We start from the raw sequence: 18,568 nt of genomic DNA, 5'->3' as shown, positions 1-18,568 counted from the left end.
TCCCTTTCAGATGCATGTGGCGACCTCATTGCCGATATCTTGAACGGCTCCCCCTATGGGGTACTCAATGAAAATAATGAAACCAGAGTTCCGTCATCTGGCCCTTCATCCTCACCAGATATCTCAATACTGTCAGGAAACCTTTCATAAATCGACTGGCAAGTCTTTATGGCCCTTGGATCAAAACCACCTACCTATTGTGTTGACCCTCATTGCCACCAAGCCTTTACAAACGCCTAAAAACCGCTTGTATTACAAATTTAAAAAAGCCAACTGGCCACTTTTTACTTCAGAATCAGAAGCATTATTCGCCGACATCAACAATATCCACACATCTGCACATAACTCTGAAAAGATTTTAGAAACATCATCGCAACTACCACCAAGCACACCATCCCGGCGGATTGCTACAAGCAACACCTTTCCCTGCCTCCCTAAAGAAGCCTCAATGCTAATAAACCAACGAAACATTATTAGGACAAAAAATCCTACTTCACCACAAATCCCAGCCTTCAATATTGAAATCACAAAGCTAATCAATCGAGCCAAAACAGAACGCTGGCACGAGTTTGTTTAATCTTTTGACCACCGCCAAAACTCAGAAAACCTTTGGAAGACCATCAAAGCCTTAGACGAACACTACAAACCGCCACCCAATTGCGCAATCAATTTCAACAACAAATCCGTCATAAACAACAATAACATCGCCAACCACTTCAACAAACTTTTCTCATCAGTCGTCCCACACTCTTCCAATAAATCCACCCGTCAAAAAATCCATCAAATCAAGGAACATCCTCTACACGACACCCCCAAATTTAGCCTTGTAGAGGTGAAATTAGCTATTAAAAAGCCAAAAATTATTCCGCAATTGGCTCCGATGACATAGCTATGCCCCCACCTCAAACACCTCGTCCCCCTTGGCATAAAGTTCCTCGCCTCCAACCTTAACGCCTCACTCCATTGCAACTTCATTCCGGCCAACTGGAAATTATCGACAATAATCTCACTTCCAAAACCCGGCAAAGACCTAAATCAAGCAATGTCCTACAGGCTGATTTCCATACTTTTGAAGTACCGGTGAAGACGCTTGACGCCGAGGTTGAGGCACACGTATATTTATTTCACAATACGACAGTGGGCATATACACACTCGAGGGGGTATCGGCCCCCTCACCCGTATAACTCGGGATACACCCCTAGCTAACTCTGTCCTAGCCCCGAATCCTCCACTAATGGGCTAGGGGAGGCTAACTGGCCCGACACTGGTAAGTCGGGCCCGGTACCCGGAGTTCCAGACCAGCTCTTACAAGAGCACCGGCTCTGGCTTTCGGGACCACGCCGCTGGCTCAGTCCTGTCCGGCCCTGAAAAGGACATCGAACTAGGGGAGTCCAGGGCTCTATCTAAGACGTCTTCAGTCTTCTTCCCTTAGCTTAAACATAACTGACTCGAGCCCTTTGAACATCCCCTTTTATACCCAACCCCTCCCTGAGGGGTGGGGCCCCGGGGGATCATAACGTTCGAACCAGCCCCCCCCAGGGTGTCTGGCTCGGACGTCGTAGAGGGCACCTCCTCGTGCACTTACGTAGCCCCGCCCACTGTGTTTGTTTTCCATAGGCTGCCATGCATAACGGGCCCTCTCTTTAACACCCCTACATCACCCCCCCCCGCATAGTTTGCAGCCGTCCCGGCTGCCAACATACAAAAATGACAATAAAAGTGCATTTACACCTTGACCGCGCGTGTGCCTCACTATTTTTCAACAATAACAAGAACAGCAACAAGAACACAACAAAATGCAACAGCAAAAAGAGAAAACAACCCGACGCAACCCCCTTGAATAAATACGAATTCCGTAAAAAAAAACAACCTATATACAATTTGCAGGGAACCCACCATACACACAACACCAGGTGAACCCAACGTATGTACATTTCAATGGGCAGGGAACACACCACCCACACAACACACAATGAACCCAACATATGTACATTCAATGGGCAGGGAACACACCACCCACACAACACACGATGAACACAACCTATGTACACATCTTCCGGCCTCATAACAGTCTGCGCATTTTTGCGCGCGTCCTTGCAGCGGGCCCCTCACACGGGGTAACCCCGGGTGGCGGACCGTCAGGTGGCAATTGTCCGTCCCGGAGTGAGTCCTCATCCGATGCCGCGCGACCGTCGGTATCCCCAGGAGGGGTGGTCGAGCGTGAGCCCGTCAGTCCTGATGCACCTGGAGGTGGCACGGCCGGCAAGGCATTAGGTGAGAACGACGGAGACGGACCCAATGAGTCGGTCGACCCCCCACACGTTTGGCCACGCATGTGTGAAGTGGGTTTGTGTACCGCAACGAAGGGTTTTAACCTAGAGGGGTGCACGAACCATCGCCGCTTCCCCCATTTAATGCGCACGCACTGTGGTCGCAAAACTTCGACCACCTCCACAGGGCCCCGCCACGGCCGCACCAGCTTAGAGGAGGTAGCCAGTGGCACTTGGGGACAGTGCAGCCATGCCTTGTCCCCCGGCTTCCACTGTATCATGTGCGCCCGACCCAGCCTGAGGCGCTCATTCGCCTTTTGACGGAGGTCCGAGTTTAGCATTGCAGCATCCCGCGCCTCTGTTAATTTGGCCAGATTAAATTTGACGTGGTCAGCCAATTTAGTTTTCCCTTGCGGCTCGGGGATCTGCAGCTGGGCGCGAACAGGCGGGTCGGGTTCGCGACCGTACATGAGGTAAAAGGGGGAAAATCCCGTAGCTGCATGGGGTGCCATCCGGTATGCCGCCAAGACCCCTTGAATATGCAGGTCCCAGTCAGTCTGTGAGTCCGAGACCTGCTGTGACATCATTGACGTAATGGTGCGATGCAGGCGCTCGACCATCCCGTCAGTTTGCGGGTGATACGGGGAGGTACGAATTTTCTTCGTGCCTAGGAGGTCACAGACTTGTTTGAGTAATTTACCGGAAAAATTTCTGCCCTGGTCGGTCAGCAGCCGCTCCGGAGCACCTTTGTCCAGGACGTATCCCTGAACAAAGGCCTCCACGATGGCTGCTGCCGACTGGTTGGCCAGGGGCCAGGCCATAGGCCAGCGTGTAAAATACTCGACACCAGTCAACAAATACCTATTGCCCCTGGGGGTGGCGGGAAATGGGCCCAAAATGTCCAGCGCGACAAGCTCATTTATTCTGGACACTTTGATCGATTGCAAGGGCGGGTTAGACTCCCGCGCCGGCGGTTTCCGTTGCGCACACCGAGGGCATGATCCCAATAGATCCCCAACATCCCTCGTCATGCCAGGCCAAAAAAAATCAAGTTGTAGCAGTGCAAGAGTCTTTTGCGTCCCCAGGTGTAATAGGCGCTCATGCGCGGCCCACACCACCTTGCCTCGCAACCCAGAAGGGACCACCAGCCGATGTCGCTGGGATTTGCCGTCCCAATGCATCAGCAGACCTTGCACCATTTCCCATGCATCCGAATCACCCTTCACACGCCCAGCACCCCCGACGCGACGACGCCACCCGAGGAGGGAGGTATCCTCCATTTGGAGGCGCCCCCATTCAGTGACGGGCAACCCCAACAGGGAATCTCTTCCCTGTTGTTCGATCGAATTAGTAACCAATGGTTCGTCGTCGTCGGTGGCTGCCAAGATCGGAACCGATGCGTCCCCTGAAGGCCTGCAACGTCCCGACCCCAGGAGGCATGCACATTCGGAGGTGGTTGGCATGCGCGACAGAGCGTCCGCATTCGTATGGCGAACGCCCTTACGGTAGGTGGTTTCAAAATCAAAGTCCTGGAGAACCTCCAACCATCGAGACAACTGTCCCGATGGTTGTTGAACTCGCAGGGCATACTGTAGTGCCGCATGATCTGTGCGGACGGTGAAATGCCGACCGTACAGATATGGGCGATACTGTTGGATGAAATAGACAATTGCCAACAGTTCCCTACGGGTGACACAATATCTTTGCTCCGCAGGAGACAACACCCGACTACCGTACGCGACCACCCGTTCCACGCCATCAACCACCTGGGAAAGCACACCCCCAATACCCGTGTTGCTCGCATCGGTGTCGAGCAAAAAGGGCTTAGAAAAATCTGGGTAAATCAAGGGAGGGGCTTTTACCAGGGCGTCCCGAAGGGAGCAGAAAGCAGCCTCCTCCTCTTGACCCCAGTGGAACCGAACCCCTTTAGATGTTAAAGCGTGCAGGGGTTTTGCAATTGTCGCAAAATCAGCGACGAACCGTCGGTAATACGACGCGAACCCAATGAAACTCCTGACCTCTCCCACCGAGGTGGGAGTCGGCCAGGAGCTGACACACTGCGTTTTGGCGGGATCGGTAGCAATACCTGAGCGTCCCACGATGTGCCCCAAATAACGCACCGAATCGCGCAACAAATGGCATTTTTGGGGCTTGAATTTCAAATTAGCAGCCCGCATCTTTAGGAAAACCGCCCGCAACCTCTGGAGATGTTCGTCAAAAGTTTTACTAAAGACGATAACGTCATCCAAATAAATGAGGCACGACTCCCATTGCAATCCAGCCAAAACCAATTCCATCAAACGCTGGAAAGTTGCCGGCGCTGAGTGTAAGCCCATCGGCAACCGGTTGAATTGGAACAGGCCATGCGGTGTACGGAAAGCAGTTTTAGGCTTTGAATCATCGTCCAGAGGAAGCTGCCAGAATCCCGAAAGTAAATCCAGTGTGGAAAAGAATCGCGCTCCTGCCAAGGCGTCCAGCGATTCATCCATCCGAGGGAGCGGGTATGCGTCGGCAACCGAAATTTTGTTAAGACGCCGGAAATCAACGCAAAACCGCAACGAACCGTCCTGCTTTTTAACCAGGACGATCGGCGCTCCCCAAGGGCTGGTGGAAGGAGAAATGATGTCGGCGGCCAACATGTCATCAACAGCCGATTTGACATGGTCCTTTTCGGCGGGACTCAACCGAAACGGATTTTGGCGAATTGGCGCGCTGTCACCCGTGTCAATATGGTGACGCAGCAGGTGAGTACAACCCAAATCGTATTTATTCCGACTAAAAACGTCGGAAAATTCCCGCAGTAGTGTTTTAAGTTGTTGACGCTCTGAATCTGACAGGTCCGTCGATCCCGCACAAAGCGCCTCGAGCCACCCTTCATCGCTGTCCGAATGCGGTCGCGGCGCAGGGACAACGCTGACGTGATTTGCGACGGGTTCCTCACATGGCACCGGCGTTGCGTGAGCAAGCACGGTCCCCTGTGGGACCACCACCGTCTGCGAGCCCACATTGAGGACCGCGATGAAGGGTTCACCGTCCCCTCTTACTATGGTCTGGGCCGGAAGTAAATGAGGTCCACTAACCCCGGCCCTAGACGGCCCCAGCAGAACCCCTTGGGCCCCAACACCCTTAGCGAAGGGCCGCCGAAGTTTCAAGGGAATCAACATTTGCGCCCCCGGAGGTACGCGCACCGTTCTCTCTACGAATGCCGGCACCGTCGCGAACGCCGTCCGAGTCGTAACAGGCGATGGCAGAAACGCCATGCGTCTGCCCGACGGGAGCTCAATACATCCCTGGTCGATCAATATCCTAATCGGCATTTTGGCCAGGAAGTCCGTCCCCAGCAGGCACGGAACCGCCAGCGAGGAGGAAACAAAAATCGGCCCAGACAATTTAATATCCCCAATACAAATTTGGGCACGAATTTGTCCGATGATGCCAAGTGAGCCCCCGTTAGCCGCATAGAATGGTACGTTAACAGGCATCAAAGGACGACTCCGGACAGGGAGAATATTGTAAATCAACTCCGAAATAATGGTCGCCGATGCTCCCGTATCGACCAGGATGCGCACTTCAACCCCGTCGATGTGCCCCACAACGGCCGACGACCCCGACGATGCGGCTACCACACGATCGGCCAGCACGGACCACTGGCCGGGTTCGATATGAGTACCCGGGGTGGTGCGTGATGGTGCGATGGTGCGCGATATCGGCCCCCCTCTCGTTGCGGTGTTTGAGTGCGTGACGGGTGTGTGCGTGGGCCAAACATGTGGGGTGCCGCGACTCGCCGGGTTATGATGGTGGAGCTTGTGATGAGGCCCGTCGTCCCGTTGAGGTGTCGTCCCGCGCTGTCGAGGAGCGCGGCACCCCGAGGCGACGTGGCCCCGGACGCCGCAGTTGAAACACCGCGGGAGCGCCGTTGGAGGAGACGGATGGTTGAAACGGCCCGGCCCGTCCCGGCCCGACCGTGCTCCTGTCGCCTGTTGCGGTCGGTGGTCGACGGCGTAGAGCTCCTCCGTCGGAATGGTGGCTGCAGCCACCGCACGCCCCGCCGATGCCCTGCTGGCTTTCCGCCGCAGTGACAGGAGGTTGGCGTGGAGGAGCCGCGCCGCCTGGAGCGATGTCATCTCCTCGTCCTCCCGGGCGACGACCGCGATGTCAAGGTCGTCTGCCAGGAGGAGGATCTTCTCCGTGACCATCGCGTCCACGCCGTCGTCGTCCATACGAGGGAAGGCCGACTTAGCCATCGCCAGGAGGCTCGTCCGATATGCTAGGGGCGACTCCTTCTCACCCCGCTTGCGGTCGTAAAATTGCTGTCGGCATTCAGCCGATGGTCCATAGACCCCGCCCAGCAGCTGTAGTGCCATCGGTAACGTAGACCGCTTCTCTCTCGGCGCCGATGTGAGGGCGGCGAGCGCGTCGCCGTCGAGGAGCGCCGGCAGCGCGCAGAGAGCCTCCTCATCGGACCATTTCGCCATCTCCTGATGGGCGAGGAAACGTCGGCGAAAACCGGCCCAGTCCCCCTCCGCGACGATGAACTCCTTCAGCGGGGGCAGTCTCTGATGAAGCGCAGCGGTCGTTGTGGACTCCCGCAGGCTGATGTCACCACCACTCGGCTGTGCGTCGGTGCGAACGGCCGATGGGATCGCCTGTCGCGCTTGTGATGACGTTGCAGCTTCAGCGACGGCGATGTCGGAGCGGATGTCTAGGCTGGCCACGCCCCGAACAGCTGTAGCGTCGATGGCGGGAATTTCAAATTCGGACTGCTCCGAAATGGCGGGAAGGCGCCCTGGTCGTTGGCTCGCCTCGCCCCGTGTTGGATCACCGGCCCCTAGTCGCGTGATGGTCTCCAGCGTGGCGGCAGCGGCATACAGCAGCTCCGCCAGCCTCCCGTGAGCCAGCCGTAACGCGTCTGGCTGCGGCCCCTCTTCATTTCGATGCCCCGGTAAGGAGGCGTCAGGCCCCGGCTGCACCTTGTCTTGTGGAGCCGTCTCGGGCTCGACGATCTCGGCAGTGTCTTCCTCCTGCGGTACTTTGGCCCGCGCTGTTTTCCGCGTGTCCATGTTCGAATTACTTCTGACACCAGTTGAAGTACCGGTGAAGACGCTTGACGCCGAGGTTGAGGCACACGTATATTTATTTCACAATACGACAGTGGGCATATACACACTCGAGGGGGTATCGGCCCCCTCACCCGTATAACTCGGGATACACCCCTAGCTAACTCTGTCCTAGCCCCGAATCCTCCACTAATGGGCTAGGGGAGGCTAACTGGCCCGACACTGGTAAGTCGGGCCCGGTACCCGGAGTTCCAGACCAGCTCTTACAAGAGCACCGGCTCTGGCTTTCGGGACCACGCCGCTGGCTCAGTCCTGTCCGGCCCTGAAAAGGACATCGAACTAGGGGAGTCCAGGGCTCTATCTAAGACGTCTTCAGTCTTCTTCCCTTAGCTTAAACATAACTGACTCGAGCCCTTTGAACATCCCCTTTTATACCCAACCCCTCCCTGAGGGGTGGGGCCCCGGGGGATCATAACGTTCGAACCAGCCCCCCCCAGGGTGTCTGGCTCGGACGTCGTAGAGGGCACCTCCTCGTGCACTTACGTAGCCCCGCCCACTGTGTTTGTTTTCCATAGGCTGCCATGCATAACGGGCCCTCTCTTTAACACCCCTACACTTTGCCCATCAATCAAGATTTTAGAGGCCCTCATCCTTCCAATCATCACCACCAACTTTCCTCCTTCATCTCACCAACATGGCTTTCGCCCTGCACACTCAACAACAACAGCTCTTGTCAACCTAACCACCCAAATTGCAAACAGTTTCAATGAGAAAAAGCCCCCATCCCGCACTATTGTTGCTTCCCTTGACCTTACAAAGGCTTTCGACACCGTTAACCACCTCACGCTCATCAACATCATCCAGGATTCTATGCTACCATCAGGCCTTGTTTGCTGGCTTACAAATTACATAAGGGACCACCAATCACGCACTCTCTTTCATGATATTCAATCCTCCTCACGAAACATTCATGCAGGAGTACCACAAGGTTCCATAATATCCCCAGCGCGGTTCAACGCCTACCTCCACGATCTACCAACTCCTCCAAAAGGAGTACAAGTAGTCAGCTATGCCGACGACATCACAGTTTACACTTCTAATCAAAATATACCCAAAATGGAAAACTCCATCAACTCCTATCTAAAACGGCTCAGTACTTTCCTAGCCAATAGATCGCTTCAACTCTCAACATCCAAATCAACAGTCACCCTTTTCACACCTGATCCTCATCAAGCCAACTGACATCCCAACGTCATAATAAACAACCAACGCCTCCCATTAGCAAAAACCCCAAAAATTATAGGTGTAACCTTTGACACCATGCTCAGCTTCGCTCACCACGGCAGAAACGTCCATGCAAAAGTTAACAAACAAAATAACATCTTACGAGCTTTAGCCGGCACATCTTGCGGTCAACAAAAGGAGACTTTACTCCTCACCTACAAATCCATTGGACGTCCCATAATCAATTATGCCAGTCCCATTGGTGCCCAAACGTCTCCTCTACAGTTTACCAAAAGTTCCAAACTGCCAAAAACCAAGCACTTCGCCTAGCCACAGGATGCCACCTCATGGCACCCATTGATCATCTCCACCAAGAAGCCAAAGTTCTTCCGATTCAAGAACACTGCAAGCTTCTCACCGATCAATATCTGGCTTCATGCCACTCGACAACGCATCCTTGCACAAAGCTACTCAAAGCCCCTGCACCTGCTAGTAAAATGAAATCCACCTTGCTTTCCTTCAGCTCTGCCAATGTGCAATCTACTTTAAACTGCTCTTCCACCAAATAGCACCACCAAATAAACGTTGAACCACTTGCACACCACTGCTGCCATGCACTGCCTAAATGCCTACAAACCCAATGTCGTGCTAAGGGGTTGGCCCCCACCCATAGCAGATGACGAAAAATACCTGACCCGGGCAACTTGCACAAAACTGGCTCAACTCCGTTCAAGTTACTACTCCATGCTAGCCGATAACCAAAATCAAATCGACCCAAACGCCCCAAACTGCTGCCCTTTGTGCCAAGCAACGCCAGAAGACGTCTCCCATTTTCTCAGTTGCCTAAAACGCAGACCAAAAATTAAATCGATTGATCTCTGGCTAACCCCTTCCAAAGTGGCGGCACAATGCCATCTATAAACAGAAAGTGCGAGGAAAACAACAGCAACAACCCCTACCACTACCCCAACCCCTATCACTACCCTAGGCCCTACCACTACCTCCATCACTACCCCTAACCCAACCCCTATCAATGCCCATACCCCTCTTTAACCTCTCCCGCCTGTTCTTCCGTCACCATCACTAACACCACCACTTGTAATAACAACCCCCACTTACTCTGTATTAATACGACTATCGTCTAACGTACAATTGCATGATCGTTGCGAAGCACCTTGGAACAGGGGCGCTTGGCATATTAATCTACATAATATGACAAGAGGAGAAGATGAGATTCTGGAGTCACCTCCACTAGAGTCACCTCCACCAGGCTGCCCCTCCGCGTCACTCTCCACTTGAAAGCCTTTGGCCCAAAATACCTCGCCACAAATCAAACGATAACAATCTAAAGTACGAGAATTCTTCACTCACAGAAATACTTGGCACGACGCGGAGCGGCCTGCAGCAACTTTGGCGGAGGATAATCCAGGATCTGAGAAAAATGGAAATGACACGTTGGTAATTATATCAGTTCGGAGAGTTCGGAGGCTCCCGTATTCACGGTTCAATATAAAGCATCAATGACCACTGTTTGAATCTCGCAAACAATGCGTCAGGCAGTCAATTAATTAAAAGTAAAATTAATGATAATAGGTTTTTCCCCTTTTGTCTGGCAACAAAACAGGTGTTAAGACGTTAAAACACCAAACTGACACCTTTAACAAGGAATCATGTCTACATTAACCACAATGCTTGTGGTCAGAATGCAAAAAAAAATACTCTGATAATATATGCATTGTCCTTGAAACTGATTGGTCCACACCAGAGACAGCTTTCTATTGAACCTCGTTTCAAACGGTGTTAGACCAGAGGACGCCAAAGGGCGTAAGCCCAAAAACAGTGCATTATTAGAGTAATGAGAGCTCGGGGTGAGCATCTACATCATGGGACCTCCTTTGCCTGTACCAAAATATGATAATAGGGTTTTCCCCTTTTTTTCTGGCAACAAAACAGGTGTTAAGATGTTAAAACACCAAACTGAATCCTCATTACTCTGATAGTGCATTGTCTTTGGGCTGTACGCCTTTTGGCGTCCTCTGGTCTCACACCGTTTGAGGCGAGGCTCAAAAGAAAGCTGTCTCTGGTGTGGACCAATCAGTTTCAAGGACAATGCATATATTTCGATTTAAAGCTTTCGTGACTGCAGGGATTCATCTTCTTGGTTCTTTCGGTAAAGTCACGTAGAGAAATAATAAAATAATACAAATAAAACATAATAAAATAATTCTCACGACGTTTCGGCCACAAAGCAAACAGCCGTCCTCAGGTGAAGAACAGGTCTGTCGGAAAGACAGCGTCTGAATGGGAACCACCAGGCTTGGCAGCATATATTTAAGCTGGGTTGGAGAGGGAAGGGGCGCCTTGACAAAGGAATTTGCATATCAAAAGGAATTTAGCATATTTATGGCAAATGCAGATATGGGATTAGTCACTACTTGTGGAATGCGTAGGAGGTGGGGGGGGTGGTTTCAAAGTCATATTATGCCCGTGCATTATGCAGTATGCAGGATTAGCAGCATCAAAGGGAGAAAGTACGGTTAGCAGTAATAGATGGAAGGAATTTTAATAGTAAGGAGCTGCAGCAGCTAAACCACCACGTAAAAAACTAAAATATAAACTAAATCAGTATCATTAATATACTAAATATACTCTCCAATAAGCTTAAAAAAGAGGGATGACATTGTCATCCTCTCAGCCGACAAAGGCAATGCCACTGTCATCATGGACAAAATAGAATACAACAACAAAATTCAAGAACTACTCAACGATGGCAGCTATACAAAAATAAAAAGAGACCCCACCAACAGCCTCGTCATTAACACCAACAAAATCATTTCTGATTCAACCGCATTAATTGATCAAACCAAACAGTTCTCGTTGAAACCTTCTGCAGCCAGGCCACCAAGATTATATGGCTTGCCAAAGATACATAAAGAAGATACACCCCTTCGTCCCATTGTCTCTACTATCAACTCCCCCACCTACAAACTGGCTCGTTTTTTGTCTGAAATCCTGCGGCCTTTCACTGGAAAAACCACCTCTGCGGTACTAAACTCTACTGACCTGGTATCGACAAACAAGGAAATTTCCCTGTCCCCAGACGACCTGCTTGTCAGTTTTGATGTGGTTTCCTTATTCACCAAAGTTCCTGTACCTGACACCATCGCAATCATTGAAGACTTGGTTCATCAAGGACTGAATACTGAGGTACCCCCCCTGGTGAGACACTGCTTAACCAATACATACTTCACCTGGAATGGAACTTTCTACAAACAAACTGAGGGCACCCCAATGGGCTCCCACCTATCTCCGGTTGTAGCCAACGTTTTCATGGAGAGATTTGAGATTGACGCCATCCAGACTGCCACTCTACGCCCGACCTTATGGAAGAGGTACGTAGATGACACTTTTGTCATCTGGCCACATGGCCGGCCTGCTCTAGACCAATTCCTCGACCACATCAATTCCATACACCCAGCCATCAGATTCACCATGGAAGTCGAAAAAGATGGCAAGCTACCCTTTTTGGATGTCCTAATTAAAAGGAGACCTGATGGTTCAATGAGCCACTCTGTCAACAGGAAAGCCACCCATACGGATGCTTACCTAAAACCGGATTTCCACCACCATCCATCCCAGAAGAATTCCCTCATCAAGACTCTACACCAGGGGTCCTCAAACTACGGCCCGCGGGCCACATGCGGCCCGCTGAGGACATTTATCCGGCCCATGGTCACTAATTGGGCTGCGCTTGTGAGCACTAATTGGGCTGCGCTGGTGAGCACTAATTGAGCTGCGGCGGTGGGCACTGATTGAGCTGCAGCGGTGGGCACTCATTGTGCCCACCGCACTGCGATCTGTGAACAAAACTGCAGGTGTCATTAACTTTTTAATGGCACCCGCACCAGTGTGAGCCTGGGGTAAAAGCGGAGTTCCCCAATCAGACTGCATTGATGGGCAGTGCAGTCTGTATGTCTCTGTGTGGGCAAAGTTATTGCTGGTATATTGTTTTTGTAGCGCTGTATATATATATGGGTATTTTACTAATAGCAATTTTGACTCCCTAGGAAACAATGATGTCAAGAAAGAGAAAAATTGACTCGGAGTGTAGGATATTCAAATAACAGTGGACTTATGATTACTTTTTCATGCAGTACAAGGAAAGAGCTGTGTGTCTGCTATGCCAGAATATAGTGTCTGTGTTCAAAGAATACAATTTACGTCGACACTATGAAACTCAACATAAAGATAAATATGATTGGTTGGTCGGAGAAGTGAGAAAAGATAAAATATTAAACTGAAAAATACATTAACAACTCAGAAAAATACTTTTGTGAAGCAGAAGCAGCTAAATATTTCATCACTGCGAGCAAGTTTTCAAGTTGCCAAGCTAATAGCGTGCACTGGCAGACCATTCGTGGAGGGAGAATTTGTTAAAGAATGCCTTCTTTCTGTTGACAAAGAGATGTGTCCAGAGAAGGCCGATTTATTTAGTACAGTGAGTCTTTCAGGACCTACAATTACACGGAGGATTGAAGAAATGGGAGACAATTTGCATCAGCATTTGCAAAACTCCACAAAAACACTTTCCTATTTTTCCTTGGCACTCGACGAAAGCAATGATGTTCGTGATTCTGCACAACTTCTAATTTTTATTCGTGGGACGAATGACTATTTCAAAGTCACAGAAGAGCTTGCTGCACTGCAAAGCCTCAAAGGAACAACTACAGGAGAGGGTATCTATGAAAAGGTTTGCCAAACTGTGAATGGTTTGGAGCTGAACTGGGCTAAACTAGCCAGCGTGACAACTGATGGTGCTCCTAGCATGGTGGGGTCTAAGAAAGGAGTAATTGCTCGCATTAACCAAGAGATGGACAAACATAACCATTCTCATCCAATAGCCATACACTGCCTCATCCACCAACAAGCGCTGTGTAGTAAATCACTGAAGTGGGACTCTGTTATGAAAATTGTGGTATCTTGTGTTAACTTCATTAGAGCTCATGCACTAAACCACATACAATTTCAGGAATTTCTGTCTGAGCTAAATGTTGACTATGAAGATGTTCTGTACCACACAGAAGTCCGTTGGCTGAGTCGAGGGAGAGTTTTGAAACGTTTCTATGACTTACTTCCACAGATTACAGCTTTTCTGCTTTCAAAAAACAAAGAAGTACCAGAGCTCAATGATGCAGAATGGAAATGGCACCTTGCCTTTCTGACATATGTAACAGAGCTACTCAACAGTTTCAATGTGCAACTTCAAGGAAAGGGGAAGCTCCTCTGTGATATGCAATCACATGTCAAAGCATTTGAAGTAAAATTAGGCCTCCTCATCAAACAAGTGAAGGAGGAAAACTTCTGCCATCTCCCCACAACTCAAAATCTATTAGCGGAAAAACCATTGGTTGCATTCCCAAACAAAACATGTGTGGATTCACTGGAAAAATTGCAAAAGGAGTTCCAATTTAAATTTAAAGAGCTTCATCTCCATGAACAGGACATACAGCTTTTCCGTAACCCATTTTCTATTGACATTGAGAATGTGGATACAATTTACCAAATGGAACTGGCTGAACTGCAGAATTGTGACTCTCTGAAAGACGCATTCAAGTCAAGCAGCCTTCATAATTTCTATGCATCTCTCCCCTCTGAGACATATCCTCATCTCAGGAACCATGCACTCAAAATGGCAACCATCTTTGGCAGCACTTATGTCTGTGAACAGACTTTTTACAGAATGAAACATTTGAAATCTCCAACCAGATCTAGACTAACGGATGCACACTTGCATCACTTGTTACGACTAGCAGTGACAAATATGTAACCGGACATTGACCATCTCATTAGCCAAAAGCAGGCCCATAGTTCCCATTGAAATACTGGCAAGTTTGTTGATTTAACTTTACTTGTTCTTCATTTTAAATATTGTATTTTTCCCGTTTTGTTTCTTCACTTCAAAATAAGATATATGCAGTGTGCATAGGAATTTGTTCATAGTTTTTTTTAACTATAGTCCGGCCCTCCAACGGTCTGAGGGACAGTGAACTGGCCCTCTGTTTAAAAAGTTTGAGGACCCCTGCTCTACACCATAGAGCCCAATGCATCTCCGACCAGGAACACATTGCCAGTGAACTCAAGTACGTACGCCAAGCTCTTAAGGCTAATGGTTACTCCGACTACACAATCCGCAAAGCCATCACTCCAACCATCAAGAAGGATCCTGTTGAGGAGCCTTTCAAAACCATCACCTTACCCTACATTGCTGGGGTCACAAAAAAGATCTCCAAAATCCTGATTAAACGCAAGATCCAGGTCCGATTCAACACAGTACATAAAATCCGTGATCTGGTCCCGTCGGTAAAAGATGTGGTTCCAGATATACAGTACCCTGGCGTCTACAAACTAAGTTGCCTCTGTGGTACATAAAGCAGACCTGAAACACGGTAGGACAAACACCTCAGCCGTGGCAGATCACTGTTACAATTCAGTGGGCTCACATGACATTGACTTCTCCAAGACAGAGGTTCTCTGCAAGCCATCTGGCTACCATGAGAGATTCGTTCATGAGGCGATCCACATATACAAACACAGAGACAATTTCAATCGAGAAGATGGATTCTGGCTCAGCAATCATTGGAAGGACGTAATAAACCATTTCGGATCTTAACTGATTGTGTTCACGTTTAAGGTGACTTTCAGACCGCAGTCCACTCACTGGCATTGACTATATATCTTTCATTCTCCGCAGGGAATGGATTCTTTGCTCCGCTGCAAGTCTCCTATCACCACTCTCCCATTGACATATTTCGTTGCTTCCTCTTAGTACCTTTCACGCGACGGTCAATGGTATAGTGTATAGCAGATTGTATAATAATACATAGTATACAAGTGTAATGTTTAATATAATGTATAAGGTAATATATAGTATCGTAATTGTATAGTGAATATACAGCAATGTGGTAAACAGTAGGGTGGGTAGAATAATACATAGTGTAATATTAAAATGTATAGTCTAAGGTGGTGTATAGTAATGCAGTATATAATTTAATGTTGGGTTTGTCTATGGCAGTATATAGTACGGGGTAGACCCGTATGATGTAAGAGAAAAAAGTTTAGCTGGAGGCATATTATATTTTTTGCGACATAGAATTGTAATGTATGACTTACTGTTAGTAGCTCAGCTAATTGGAGAGTATATTTAGTATATTTATGATACTGATGTAGTTTCTATTTTAGTTTTTACATGGTGGTTTAGCTGCTGCAGCTCCTTACTATTAAAATTCCTTCCCTCTATTACTGCTAATCCTACTCCCTCCCTTTGATGCTGCTAATCCTGCATACTGCATAATGCACGGGCATAATATGACTTTGAACCCCCCCCCCCCACCTCCTACGCATTCCACAAGTAGTGTCTAATCCCATATCTGCATTTGCCATAAATATGCTAAATTCCTCTTGATATGCAAATTCCTTTGTCAAGGCACCCGTTCCCCCTCCAACCCAGCTTAAATATACGCTGCTAAGCCTGGTGGTGCCCATTCAGACGCTGTCTTTCCGACAGACCTGTTCTTCACCTGAGGACGGCTGCTTGCGTTGTGGCCGAAACGTCGTGAGAATTATTATTTTATTATTTCTCTACGTGACTTTACCTAAAGAACCAAGAAAATGCATATATTATCACAGTATGTTTTTGTTTGCATTCTGACCACAAGCATTGTGGTTAATGCACACATATTCCTTGTTAAAGGTTTCAGTTTGGTGTTTTAACAACTTAACACCTGCTTTGTTGCCAGAAAAAAGGGGAAAACCTATGATCATATTTTGTTACTGGCAAAGGAGGTCCCATGAGTCAAATTCATATCAATTAATTCAAAAGTTCAGTTGCCGCAAAAGTCGTTTGGGTCCCTTTCGACCTCAGTTATTCTGCTCAATAAGTTTCAACTGACAGCACTTTAAGATACCTGTCAACCCATACGGTTTACCCATATTCTTGTGCAGGGAAATTGAGTAAAAATATAATTACATTTATATTTGTTTGTGTTTCTTCCCTTGTGATGGGACTTTGTAGGGTGAATGTTGAGATATATAACGGCATGGGGTGACCAATAAGGTCTTAATTGGTCTGTAATAAGGTAGGCACTGATAAGGGGTTGACAGGTATGCTTTAATCCCATATATACAGTAGATAGATAAATCGAACCATAAGTTTGGAAAGAGATATAGTCATCGCGTGTATGTTATATTACGTATCTGGCCATGCACATACAACAATCATCTTCACTAGAACCGGCTCCCGCTCCTCTCGAGCCCAGCATCATCATCCTGCTGCTACTGCTACTGCCTGAACCTAATCCCAAGCCAGGCCTACCGTTACTCCTACCCATACTCCTGTAGTGAGTCCAACGGAGTCGCAGACGTTATTCTTAGAGGCAACACATTTATTATATCAACACGTAATCACCAAAGGGGTAACTGCCCCTTTACCAGATACAGCCTAGAGTGGTGACCACCCAGATAACTACACTATACGGAGGAGTTACAGCTACGAAGGGTCAGACCCTCACTTGGGTCCCGACCACGTGTTGATGCCTTGTAGAATGTAGAGCTTCCAGCTTGTAGGACGTGGGGCTTCCAGCCTGCAGAATGAAGCGACCCTGGTCCGTCCCAGAGACCCACCTTATATGCTCCCGAGTCAGGGCTGGCTCGGCCCAGGCCCCGCCCGCCTTCTCGAGCGTTCTAGCCTTCTCGAGCATTCTAGCTCCCTCTCGATCCCTCTCGAGAATTCTCCCCGGACACGTGATCATCCCCTAGCCCCCCCACCTGGGGCCCAATGTGGACACTCCGGATCACGTGTCTACAGGGTCAACTAGAGTGCCATGGCCCGGGGCAACCCTATCCCTGGGCTGACACTCTCCCGCTCCCCCTTGTGGGAGCCCGTACTACACGCTATGCGCGGTGCTCGCGCTATCCCAGCGCTCACCAAGCCCTGCTAGGGCTGTTACTACACCCATCTATGGGGTGTACGCGATGACGGTGCATCGCACGCCGTGCTATAGTAAAGCCGGCATCACACAGCAACCCACTCAGTGCTGTCCGCAACGTAGGAACATCGCACGCCACGACCCTCCCAGGCCGACACCATACAGTGACATCCCCGATGTCACTACCCCTATCAATCACTACCCCTATCACTACCCCAATCACTACTCCTAACACTATCACTACCCCACCCTTATCACTACCCCAACCCCTATCACTAACCCTATCACTACTCCAACCCTGATAACTACCCCAATCCATATAACTACACCTATTACTACCCCTATCACTACCCCTACCCCAAACACTATCCCTATAACTACCCCTATAACTTTCCCAACCCCTATCACTACCCCTATCATGATCACTACCCCTATAACTATCCCAACCCCTATCACTACCTCCATCACTACCCCTATCACTACCCCTATCACCATCCCAACCCCTATAACTACCCCTACTCCTACCCCGCACCCCTCCTTAATCTGTCCTGCCTGTTTTCATGTCTCCATAACTACACCACCACTTTTAAGAACCCCACTACTTTTTAACATATCAACCACTATCATCTTTTTCATAATTGTTGTAAAAAGTGCTTTGAAATAAGGCACAGCTATATATATGTAGTGACGTAATGCGCGGTGTTAGCAAAGAGAAGATGCAACTGAGGTCGTGCAGAGGTAAGCGGGGAGAAGCAGTGATTGAGCGGGTGTATTTGGGCACAAACAGGTGCAAGCGTCGAGACATGGCTCAGGCGCCGGAGAGGCGGCAGCAATTAGGGGGAGAAGCATTAATTGAGCAGGTGCATTTGGGGATGGGCAGGTGCGAGCGTTGGAACACGGGGTAGACGATGGAGAGGTGGGAGATGGAGGCGATATGAGAGAGAGCACGTGCTAGAGGCGCCGTAGAAGCGCCAACTTAATGGGGGGTAATTGAGGACCCATAATGAGGAGGGATACAGTGAGGGAAAAAAG

General features: G+C 49.3%; 1 protein-coding gene across 6 annotated transcripts in view; it reads right to left on the bottom strand.

Moving 5' to 3' along the window:
- Positions 1-18,568, bottom strand: part of LOC133357588 (dual specificity tyrosine-phosphorylation-regulated kinase 3-like) — a 520,504-nt gene that overhangs the window by 11,590 nt on the left and 490,346 nt on the right. For all 6 annotated transcript variants that reach the window (XM_061575585.1, XM_061575587.1, XM_061575588.1 and 3 more), the window contains one exon: positions 9,924-9,984. In XM_061575585.1, coding sequence (XP_061431569.1) covers positions 9,924-9,984 — 61 coding nt within the window. The remainder of the gene's footprint in view (positions 1-9,923; positions 9,985-18,568) is intronic.

Source organism: Lethenteron reissneri, chromosome 58 (genome assembly GCF_015708825.2).
Source record: "Lethenteron reissneri isolate LAM-NWPU_2019-01 chromosome 58, ASM1570882v1, whole genome shotgun sequence".
Taxonomy (NCBI): Eukaryota; Metazoa; Chordata; class Hyperoartia; order Petromyzontiformes; family Petromyzontidae; genus Lethenteron; species Lethenteron reissneri.
Note: the sequence above shows the minus strand (reverse complement) of the source record. Positions and strands in the feature narration are given on the sequence as shown.